We start from the raw sequence: 12,027 nt of genomic DNA, 5'->3' as shown, positions 1-12,027 counted from the left end.
AAAATGATTAATTCTCAATTTTTTCATGTTTGGGTCTTAGCGGGTTTTAATATAACGTTTTATTACCCTGTGTATGAAGTCACTGGAGGTCAGCTGTGCAACTTTGGAGCATTAATTATGGTTTGGCGCAGTACCTAAACGCCTCTTAATCCTCCAGAATCCATGTAAAGCACCACTTTCTGGAGTCAGCAGTCTGAAGGAACTCTGAAAGAGAAATTTCTCCCAAAGAAAACAAGAAGATAAAGAGTCAAGAGACGAAAGCAGCCTAGCTCGGGAAGGTATCCCTCAGGGCAGGTTCAGACCACGCTGCTGCCTTCAGGTGCAGTTGGAACCTCTGAACTCCACAAATTGCCAGATAATTCACCGGCCTCTAAACTCTCAGCAGTATTTAGGTTGTCATTACTACATTACATGATAGGTTAATCACACGCTATTTTGTCATTAGTTGTAATCTTTACAACACATTTTCAATTCTATTCTTTACGGGATGTACGTGAATGCAGCGTAATAAACTATACTTCTTTCTGACATGGTCGCGAGACGGTCAGTGTACACCATGCGAAGGATGGCGGAGGTGCAACCTATCAAGGAGCAGAGGTGAGCTTTAGTCCTTAAAAAACACTTTATTTTCTTCATACCGTGGTTGGTTGTGTACGTTTGCATGTTGTTTTCCCTGTGAATGCCTTCCGTTTTGTGACAACCCAAAACTACATTGTGTTCTTGTAACTAGTAATGACTCCCTCAGGAGCAGCTTTCGTTACTAACATACCTGAACACAATCCAAACCTCACTTAAAATTGGGTTATTTTTATGTATACGCTTACTGTCAAATCTCTAAATGTTGTTGGATACCTGTTAGGAGCTACCAGTAGCTTCTGGTTAATTCGGGCACATAGTGTTCCCCAAGTCAGCCTGCATTTCTGTTCACAATATTGAATCTGTGTTGGTTTAACTGTCTTTTGTTACATTTGAAGTATCCCGAATTGAGCAGTGCTACAAGGGATTTCTGTCAACTCTAAGTCGTCTTTTACCAAGTAAACGTATATGTCAAATGTCAAATAAACTGCTGTATTTCTAATGATATTGACCACAAAGGTCTCAAAGTACAAACTAATCTGGGCTTCACTACGCAGTCAAGTTGTTCCAAGACTGAGTTTCAGGGAAGTGCTGTATTGATTGCATATCAGCAGCACTAAAGGCAGATATGATCATATGGTCAAAGTTCAGTATATAGTTTGTTTTTGCCTGTTTTGAATGTTCTTTATGTGTTCCGTCTGCCTGCTTGGCTGCATGTTTGCTGTCTAAATCACAGCTCCTGGATATTAAGTTGGCTTCCCTCTTGGTGCCCCACATCCCCCTCTCAGCTGAAAGATGCAGAAGAAAAAATGCTTAAGAGTAAGTGTAAAGAGCTGTTGAACCACTACAATAACTTGAGGGGGTTTTTGTGTTCTTCAGTATTTTATTCTTGCAAAAAGCTCTTATTGAACAAAGATGAGCCCCATTTCCCTACATCCCCCCTATAATTCTCCCCCTTACTGCAGGTGTGAAGCAGCCTTTCTCCAGGCAGCACGTCCGGCTATCCAACAACAACTATCTGTGGACCCTAGCTTTTTCCACTCATCCACAGCCACACTCTCCACCCCACACCCCTACCCAGCCCAGGCCCCCTCTGGTTCTTCTGCACGGCTTCGGAGGTGGGGTTGCCCTTTGGGCCCAAAACCTGGACGCTCTTTCCAGCATTGGACCGGTCTACGCTCTAGACCTGCTCGGCTTCGGCAGGAGCAGCCGCCCCCAGTTCACAGCCCACCCGGAGGGGGCTGAGGAGCAGTTTGTGGAAGCCCTGGAGGAGTGGAGGGAGAAGGTGGGACTGGAGGAAATGGTGCTGCTGGGACACAACCTCGGAGGATACCTGTCTGCTGCCTACACACTCAAATACCCACACAGGTGCTTGTGTGTGTGTGTGTGTGTGTGTGTGTGGGTGGGTTGGTGGGTGATGGTGTGCATGCTTGGTGGCTTGGTTCTATCTTTTCTTCTATATATAAATCCAACTTTCTGCAGTAGGAAACAATGGCTAATCCTCCCTATTTTATATGTTCCCTAGTTTAGGGAATTTAATGAATGAATTAATTCATTGTGTAGTTTAAATGTAGAGCATCTAAAGGTTTGCATACTGTTTTCATTTTATTTCAACATCTTTCAAGGTGATGTTTGTTAGTGCATTTGGTTTAGTAAGAAAAGCCCTATAGTATCTTCACAACTACTTTATATTGTGTGTCATTGTGTCATTATTAGTGTTTTGAACATATTTGTTTTTAGTTTAAAATGCATGCTAATTATGAACTTCTATTTAAGAGCGCAAAACTGTAAAATAGTTGTGTTTATTGTCTTTTTACATAGTTTGTTATAACAAGTGGGGTTTTGTAATTGAAATGTAAAATTTAGTGTGTACATTTATCAAGTGTGCGTGTGTGCAGGGTGAAGCATCTGCTGCTGGTGGAACCGTGGGGGTTCCCAGCTCGTCCAGAGAACCCCAACCACAACTCCATCCCAGTGTGGATCAGAGCCATGGGGGCTTTCATGAGCCCCTTCAACCCCCTGGCTGGCCTCAGACTAGCTGGGCCTCTAGGTTAGCACACACACACACACACATATACAAACTTGCACATTCACATATATTCTTACTTCTGTTTTATTCAGTATGCAACATTTTAAAGTGTGGCTTGCTAAAGTATATTGTATCAGTTTTAAATATCAAAATACTGTAAATGAATGCTTTGCTTTTAATTATAATTTGTGTAAAAATGAGACCATGACTGTGAGAACTACACCAGCTCATGCCAGTCGTACTGTTAGATTGTTTTTAAATGGTTTTCCACTTAAAAAAATGCATCCCTGTAAACCCTTTTACTTCTTAACACAAAAAGGTGTTGCTACTTGTCCCTGTGGCTCTGTGTTGTCATCGCTCTGAAAGCAGTGCAGTGGTCAGGAGAGGCTGCCAGCGTTTCTGTCAATGGGCTGGTTTGTTTTCAGTTATTCAAGTAAATGTCCTTGTTTTTCTTCTCTCAGGTCCAATGCTGGTCCAAATGATCAGGTCCGACTTCAAGCAGAAATACTCCTCTGTGTTTGACGACAACACAGTATCTGACTACATCTACCATCTGAATGCCCAGACTCCGAGGTGAGAAACCGACATTTACTTTATTTCTCTGACAACACATCATACAGTGTCCAACATTATTTCTTTCTGTTACAGTGGAGAAACAGCCTTCAAGAACATGACCATCCCCTATGGCTGGGCCGTGAGGCCCATGCTGGAGAGGATCGACCAGGTCCGAGCTGACATTCCCATTTCTTTCATCTATGGATCACGCTCCAGCATCGACAGTGACTCTGGATATGCGTTCAAGAAAACCAGACAAGATGTGGAAATCAGGGTAGGTTCTTTTAAATTGCGTTTTTGCAACTTCAGTTTCATGTTAATCTCTTCACTGTGTGGTTTTAAAGACGTATCCAGATATTATCTCAATTTGCTTTGCTTGAGTAGTTCCTAAACTTAAAGGATGTGGAGGTTTCAATACACTTATTTTATATACATTTCTATTCACAGGCCATAAATGTTCATGTGATAAATTCATACATACATTTTGGCTCTAACTGTTTGACTCTTTCTGTATGACTGTGTGTTTGTGTGTGTCAGGTGATCAGAGGAGCCGGCCACTACGTTTTCGCCGACCAGCCTGACGACTTTAACCAGACGGTCCTTCAGATACTCGCTAGCAGGGAGAAGAAAAGCGAAGGTCAGGAGGGAATGAAGCAGCGAGAGCTCCCTCAGTTAGATGGCACACAGGAGGGCACAGAGGTTAACTAACCCAAACCTGGGACACAGCCACAATAGTTTAACTGTCTTTATAACGCACTTTACTCTGAAGAGAGATCCATCACTGGCTGAGGACGCTTTACTTATCATTCCTCAGGCTTCGTGTCAAAGGTCAGATGATGCCACCACACTCATGTTTTGTAAATAAATGTGAGATGCAGTGTGTGTTGCTCACTTTAATATTTTTTCTGTCCTTGGGCAACAAAAAAAGAGAACTTCTCAGAAAAGAGAAGTTATCTCTCCAGGGAAAATCTGGTTTAGGGTGGAGGTCTAGGCAGTACACAGCATGTTCTTTTTCTGACCCCTCACCCACTCTGTGAGAGATATGAGGGAGAAGTAAATAGAGCAAAGTGCTGGTGTGTTTTCCAAGAAAACCTCCTCACTTCTCCGGAGATGCTCTGTGTGAAGAACGGCCAGCAGGTGGCAGCACAGTAACAGCGTGCTCACATTATCTCCCCTCTCCTTTGCAGAAGGGTAACAGTGAATCCCATACAAAGCAGCCTCACATGCATATTGAGTTGAGTGACCTACTCAGGAGACCTGGACAGTGATGCTTTAAGAGCAGTACGACACTCAGCTCTCTGCTAAGTCACAACTGCAGTGACAGAATAGGGTCAGAGATGTGTGTTGGACTAAAAATAGGCCTTCTGTTTTGACACAAGTGAAACAACTTGGTCCTTTTTACCAAGAGATCTTAATTTTGTGAATATATGAGTCTGCAAAAATAAAAATAGCTTCTTTTTTTTTTTTCAATTTAACAGCTGTCCCTTTATGAGACATTTTGTGGAATTGTTGACTACACAAATACGCTCCATACTACCTCCAAATTTATATTCACGTTTGACCATTTTTTTACGCCGTTTGTGCAAAGGTTCATAGGTTACTACGGGGGAAAACATAAGTCAACATATGGGCTTATTAAAAGATACGTATAAGGTTTGTCAAGGCTTTATTGCAATAGACAACAGAGTTTCTCCTCTGTTATTAGTATTTTTGACTCCAGTGATTAAGCATTGCACTCATATAACGTTGTTAGACTTATGGTGGACAGTTTAAAAAAAATTATCAAAATAGATGCAGCAGAACCAGAGATATTGTCTTTTTTGTAATTTCATGCATTTTTCTTCCTTGTTACCCACAATGCAAAGTCACCACCGACAGTTTCAGGTGTGTTGCTACCAACTAATGTACCCTCGATTTGTTAGCCTCAAGCATGAGGAGCAGGCTACAGAGGTCTGTTTCTGAACAGATTTTTATTATTTCTTTTGTAGCCCTCAGCCTCAGCCAAAGCTGACACAAGTGACATTACTTGAGGCAATTTATCAGATTTCTCGCAGCTCCCCTGGAGCCACAAAAGGCTTCAGATATACAACTTTTTTCACACATGCAATAGAACTCCTCAGAACCTGTAAACAGACTTTGATGTGTAAAATCAGTGGTTCCCCTTTTAAGGTACCCTGTGGGGTTTTTTCACAACTGGTAGTGTTATGGAGCAGTGTTTCTATGTTCTATGTTGGTCCCCGTTTTGCTTGTGCACATGGGCAACTCGATGCCACGCTAATCCACTGATTGACGTGGGTGGCATGTAGCATGTAAATAAGCTTAGCAATGTGCCAGCAAGGGCAAGGAAGAAGATGACTGTTAGCTAGCAAATATGCATGGTATTAAAGGTTGCAGTTGAGAAAACTAATAGAGGAGAGAGTTGATAACCTGCACGTATATTGTTTTTGAGCACTGGGGACCCTGGCATTTACCAGTGCAACCCCCTTCATTGCCTCTGCCCGTCTCTGTCATTTCTAAGACATCATCCCGGCCCACCCGAACTGTCTCCCGGGCAACAGAGTAGCCACGGAGACCGAGCCTTTTGGATCGCCGACCTGCAGGAAGTGATGCTGTGGTTAGACGGGGTAATTACGGGTTGTTTGTTTTCTTGAAGACACTGGCTGGCTGCTTGTCAAGGCAGCGAGGAACATTCAGCAGGAGCTACATGTGCACAGCCTCTTGGGCTTTGAAACGTGCACACACAATGTGCCCAGGCCTCTGTCCATAATGCTCTCTTAATAAGCTTGCAGGCTTATTCATCGTGTCTCTCTCTGTGTCGCCCACTCAGTCACATGGACACCAAATTATTTCATTTGGAAAGTGAAACAAGTGAGAAAAGTGACAGGAGCTTTCATACTGAGTTTGGATATAATTGAAGCTTGAAGGCCTGAAATAACTGCACATAAAAGGTGTTCACACACAGGAAAACGCACTGTTTGCACTGCTGCTGGCAGTCAGTTTATCTTTAATCAGCTCCACCACATACAGGTTGGTGCAGACAAAGCATCAGGAGCTCAGTTTTAAGAAGCTAATTGTGATATCTCTCCCTGATATGCAATTCCTAACTGATCTTTTACTAATTATTCAGACTAATTTTAGGTACTTTTGTACTCAATACTTAAAAGTGAATTATGATATTAATGGACATGGAGTCAGTCCTGCAGACAGCCATCCTGGACCAGCATCATACTATAGGTATCCATCACCTCCTGTGACAGTCCACTAGTGTAATGAGATGCATGCTTATGAGTGAGTGACTGATGATATTTACAGTCCAAGGATTTATTTTTACCACAGAGCTGGCAGCCAGACTGAGATTTGCACAAAAAAGGACAATGTTTAAGTCTGTGCAGCTCAACTAGCCTATATTGTTCAGTGAAAGCATTGTCTGTCTATCAAGAAAGATAATTTTCTATGTGACCAATGATCTGATTGGTGCAGTTGTTTTCCCAGCACCCCGAAAATTGTCGGTCTTTATGCAGTGAGAGCACTTCACAGCACCTCACAGTTGTCACATAACACCAAAGGCGTCGGAGTCTAATGATCACAGCATTTCAATTCTGCCTGAGTGCATTAGGAAAGACTAACAGAGCCAGAGCTGGAATTTTCCAGCTGGTTGGTTATTCTCTACAGACACAGCACAGGAAAAGCTGTCGATGTGATGACTTCTCTTCACCCCACAGAAGGAATGAAATGGATCCAAAGAGGCATTGAGACTTTTACATTGAGAAGACATCTCATCAGTGACATCATTGGGAATGAGACTGAAGTGCTACTGATTCATAAAATCCTGTAAAGCTGGTAATTTCTCTCTCTTCACTGAAACTATTGATTCTGCCGAACTAAATCTGGTCACTGAGCCACAGCCTGTCGCCAAGCAAATTTCCATGCTTTTCCCAACTGTTTGTTTCCATCGATTTAAAAGTGCAGCTGAGACTCCCTCACCCATATATTCACCCATATAATTTTATTATCAGTATTGTTTTTTATTCAGATGGCTAATTCATTCATTACCCCATACTGAAGCTGTAAATATGGTAAACAGAAGTTTAAAAGTACTCCAGGGATCGCCAGTGGTATCTGGAAGTTGCTTGATGTTTTCTCCATATTCCTCCTATATGTTTGCACTCTAGATATCTTTATAAGTGTAATGTGGAGAGGGCTATACAAATAAAATTGATTTGACTTGATTCATTATTGTACTTTCACAAAGGTAAGGGACTCATAAAAGACCGATTAAAAACAGTATATTCTCTTTACAGCAGCTGTAATCAATATTTTTATATTACAATCGATCACATGACTACCTGAATGTGTAAAAAGTAGTTTAAAGCAACAGAGGATTATCACCCAACAAGGCAGTTCTCCTCAGCTCTACAGAGCATTTTAGCATCTTTCAGCTAATGTTATGGTTCTATGGTCTGTGTGCAACTTTGTTCTTTGGTTGGTGATCAGTCGCTGCAATCAGCAGTGTTTTTGGCAGCAGACATCTGTTTTCAGCAAAATAAAAGGTAAAAAAACTCACTGTACAGACTACAACTACTACTATTAAAAAAACACCAAATAATGGAATTAGTGGCTAAAGAGCTAGATATTCCCCTATGAGGTTGGTTGAGACCAAAAACAGAGCTAAAAGACAGTGAATATTAATAAGAAATCTGAATAAGCAGCTGGTGCTAAGAAGTTCACCACATACAGTAAAAGATGGTAATATATCAGTGTTGTGTGCACAGCTTGCTTCCACTGCCCCCAAGTGGCCAAAGTCATTGCAGATTTCCCCTAATTTTGGTTAAACAAAGGATCATTCATTCAACTATGCTACTTAGTATAGAATAGCAGGCTTTCTGTTAAAATGGGTGCATTTTCCAAACCCAAGCTGAAATTTTGCCAGTCAATTTTCACAGACTGAGTAATACTCTCTGACTAGTAAATTGACTTTGGCATGCAAAATCAATGAATGTTTTTGTCACCCACTAGACTATTCGAACTCATTTGGTAAAAGACTGCAGGCTAAAATAGTTAATTCCTTTAAAAAACAAAGAGCTTTCTTGCCAGAATTTCTGCCTCGCAGTTGAGGACCCTTTTTTTTTGTTTGGGTAACATCCAGAAGGCCCTTCTTATATTTAAAGTCATTAGAAGCAGGTGTCCTTCAGACCCAACAGGATGGGAGGAAGTCTGTCATCCCTACTGATGTCCTTGCAACCAGTAAGCTGTATTGTCAATCCAACTTTATGTATGCTTCCCTGGACTACAATTCACTTCACTTGAGTTCAATGTCCTAAAATTGGCAGATTTCTCTGATATCTCTGCTTTCATTATCTGAGGAATTCTCATATTCTTGAAGCTGCAACTTTAAAGCTAACCTGCAGTTATCTCTGCCTCTGCGCTGCTTTATGATTTCCTGTTTAGCAGCAGAGTTGAGGCTGCCTGTTATAGATTTTGATTCCCAGTGCTCTCCAGCTGTGTCCTGCCTTATTCACAGTGTTTGTTTTTTTTCTCTCCCTTGCTTTTGCCCTGCTGCTGTTTGCTCCTTCTATTCCTGTTCGTACAATTTGAGTTTCACAGGGTTATTTGCTGTTAAATTGCCATGGCTTCTGCTGTCTTCTATGTAGTGTCTGTAATAACTGTTGTTTTTTGATACCCACCCTGTCCTGTTTGCCTTTTCCCAGGCTGTCATGGCTAATGAAAATTTGCCTTTAATTGACTTGCTGTCCTCTCTCTCTCTCTCTTTCTCACTCTCTGGCAGTCCTTGGTTTCACATTGTGTGAGATGAGCAAACACGCTGTTTCAGTAACACTCTGAGCAAGCCTACAGTGAATGCACACACACACACACACACTCAAATGTCAGATAAAAAAAGCTCCATCAGATGGCCAAACAGTGTCTGTGTATACTGTGAGACCAATTGCATTTGTGTATGAGTGTCTTTCTGTGTTCGTTTGTGTGTGGGGGAGGCAGGGGGAGGAAGGGAGAGGAAGGGGTGTTGGTTGGGCATTGTCACAATAAACTAAGTTTTAAAATAACAGAGGAGTTTAGTGTCTCAGCCGTCTGTATTTAGTCTAAAAGGTGTGGGATCTGTCTGGCTTGCTGATTGTGTGTGTGTGTTGGGGGGGGCTCTGTTCCTTAAAGCAGTTTCACCAGCAGCTCCACTGACAGCCTTGTAGCAGGAGTTCAGCCTTAACAGTCAGCTCCACTGGCGGTCAGATTAAATGCTCTGCTGACAGAGACACCCTTCAATCTGCATCTTAGACCTGATGACAATGTAAAAGCAGGGAGACACACACAATGAACATAATTCTCAGGAACCAGGTGCAAAAATGACAGATGGCTGGCCTGGTATTATCAAATCATTACACACCACAAAACAAAATTGGTGGATGAAAAAGAGAAGAGCTACTCTGAGGGGAAGAAGGAAGAAAACCACAATTTCTTGATGTTCACTGTAGAAGGTCGGTGTGTACGTTCTCCTACGAGGCGCTAATCAATATTTATTCATTCATTAATATTTTGCATATAAACATTAAATAAATTGACTAAATGCAGACGTTAAAGTGAAAGGGTTTGCGTCTAGAGCAGAAATATCATCAATTTTTAGCCACTTTTAGCTTTTGTTTTGGTTTTAAGGCCGTCTAGCAACCTAACACATGTTGCTCTGCGTCAACTCGATGGCATTAGCATTAGAAAACCTTTAAATCTTGCAGTGTGGTGGCTTTTTTTTTGTGTTTGTCTGCCCCTTAGTGGCAAAAAAAAGAGATTAAAGCAGCTTTAAGAACAATTTGGAGGTACTTATGCTTCTTTATATTTATATATATATATACCAATTGAAGGAAAAAAATATTGTTTTTCATCAGTACAAATGTTTGTAAAGGGTTAACTTTAACAGGCTGCTGCTGTTAATGCACACTGACCTGCCAGGAGCAGATAATCTGCTGGCTGCTGTGAGCGCAGTGTCTGTGGATGGTGATTCCCTGCCAGTCAGCCAGATTGATCCGCTACGTACCACACTGCATCGACTGTAAAAACCACAGAAACTAATTTGGTCTCACGTGTTTGCCTACACCATGTCATATCCAACATGTTCTCCACATTTGGTATTTTGCATATGTTGTGAAACTAATTAAACTATTAAACCAGTAATGATGTGCACAGAGAGAGGGAGAAAGAAAGATCAGGCGGCAGTGATGTGTCTCTTGCTGCAGTGAGAGGATTGTGGGTAGATATGGGATCTGATTCCAGCATGTGCCTCGGTGCACACATGACATCCTCTCTCTGACACACTATTCTCAGTGGTCCATTAACTTTTTGAAACCCACATGACAACCTCGGCACCTGCTCATTTGTGTGTGTGTTATCCTACATGGCTTATGTGCCCCAGCTTGTTTGTGTGTATTAAATCATTTGACCCTGTGTGTGTGTGTGTGTGTAAGCCTGTGGGTCACACGGGTTTATGCATTGACCCTCAAGCTCATCTGGTCTGATCTGATTTCCTCCCAGCTGGATGATGTGGAACAGTAGCCCAGATGTTGCAGAGATTACAACTCCCTGCAGTGTTTGGGGGGGGAGGCTTTGACACCATTCAGGAAAGTAAACACAATGGGAGAATTTGTAGTGCACACAGGCCTCCGCTCTATCCAGTCCCCTCCATTGAGATAATCCCTTTTTTTTTCTGTCTACAGAGTCACACACAAAAACTTGTGTTTTGTTTCAACATTTAATATTACTGATTAAGTACTTTTTACTGTTTTTTTTTTCACAGTACAAATAAAGATGACAAAAAGAAGTCAGTGTCACCTAAAATGACTAAAACTACTTGATCAAAAATGTTTTTTAATTTACAAAACTGAGTTAATTTACTTAAAATTTAGGTTTCAACAATTTTAATTTTAGTTAAAATAACTTATCTGGCTTTGACTGTGGCATGCATGCTATACCTTAAGCAAGTATGTTAGCTTGCAAGCTAGCAATTATGTGTGATGCTTAACTAAGTCTGGCAAAATTTACAAAAATGAAGGAATACATGAAACTAAAAATAACATTAAGTTTTAAACAATAAGGGAATTACTACTTAGACAGCTAATGTATGTATTTGTATTGCACTTCTATAAAGTTGGAAGACTCACAAGAATCTGATTTTAAAAAGGAATATTCAAAATGTAAGCAGCAGAGGCAAAACTATTCTGGCTTTTAATCTGTGTATTTTCCACAATGTAAGTCAACAGAGTTTCTCTGTTAGGCCCTCCTGGCTCGGAAAATAGTCTCAGTTGTCCCAGTTTGCGACACAAGCTTTCTTGTAATATTTTTTCCATCAAAGCCTATTAATGAGATTAATTTTAAATAAAATGAATGAATGAAATTTTACTTATGTACATCAATCAGTGTGGTGCATGCTGCTGTTAAATATATAAGCCCAAATACATTTTCAGAGTATTTAAAGAAATCCCAGAATTTTGTTTTATTTTATTCACTCATTATTCACCTGTTCAGTTCTATTTTCTGGATGTCTTTTCAAATTCCTAAATGTATTTTAGACAGTCGAGGATATTTCATCTAAAAACATCAGAATCTGCCTTAAAAAATGTGTAATATGTGTGTAGTCACAGAATATAGTTCCCTGAACTATTACCATGAAAATGATGTCAAACAGTATTCCTCTCCAAAAAGCCAAATTTGAGTTTGTTTTTCTGCTTGGATCATAATTAACCTGTGGCTGCACAACAGATGTTATTTTATTTGTCTTCAAATATCTCACCCTACTGTCTCTAAACCTGTGCCAGATCTATGAAAAGGCGCACATCCACTTTCACTCAATTGAAGTGAAGAAACAGACA

General features: G+C 40.9%; 1 protein-coding gene across 1 annotated transcript; it reads left to right on the top strand.

Annotated features, from left to right (window-relative positions):
* The first annotated feature begins 474 nt into the window (after positions 1–474).
* LOC127357865 (1-acylglycerol-3-phosphate O-acyltransferase ABHD5) lies at positions 475–4,042 on the top strand. Its single transcript, XM_051390403.1, has 7 exons — positions 475–597; positions 1,313–1,395; positions 1,542–1,944; positions 2,475–2,626; positions 3,067–3,178; positions 3,254–3,434; positions 3,698–4,042. The coding sequence occupies exons 1-7, from the start codon at positions 530–532 to the stop codon at positions 3,866–3,868; spliced, it is 1,170 nt and encodes a 389-aa protein (XP_051246363.1). The 5' UTR covers positions 475–529; the 3' UTR covers positions 3,869–4,042.
* The last annotated feature ends 7,985 nt before the right edge of the window (positions 4,043–12,027 follow it).

Source organism: Dicentrarchus labrax, unplaced genomic scaffold (assembly GCF_905237075.1).
Source record: "Dicentrarchus labrax unplaced genomic scaffold, dlabrax2021, whole genome shotgun sequence".
Classification (NCBI taxonomy): Eukaryota; Metazoa; Chordata; class Actinopteri; family Moronidae; genus Dicentrarchus; species Dicentrarchus labrax.
The sequence above is the reverse complement of the archived record's forward strand: the minus strand, read 5'-3'. Positions and strand labels throughout refer to the sequence as shown.

Bases quoted from the DNA above. Each gene is read 5' to 3' on its own strand.
- LOC127357865 (XM_051390403.1), top strand. From the start codon at position 530: ATGGTCGCGAGACGGTCAGTGTACACCATGCGAAGGATGGCGGAGGTG. The intron at 598-1,312 runs GTGAGCTTTAGT...TCTAAATCACAG, and splicing joins CAACCTATCAAGGAGCAGAG to CTCCTGGATATTAAGTTGGC. The intron at 3,179-3,253 runs GTGAGAAACCGA...TTTCTGTTACAG, and splicing joins CTGAATGCCCAGACTCCGAG to TGGAGAAACAGCCTTCAAGA.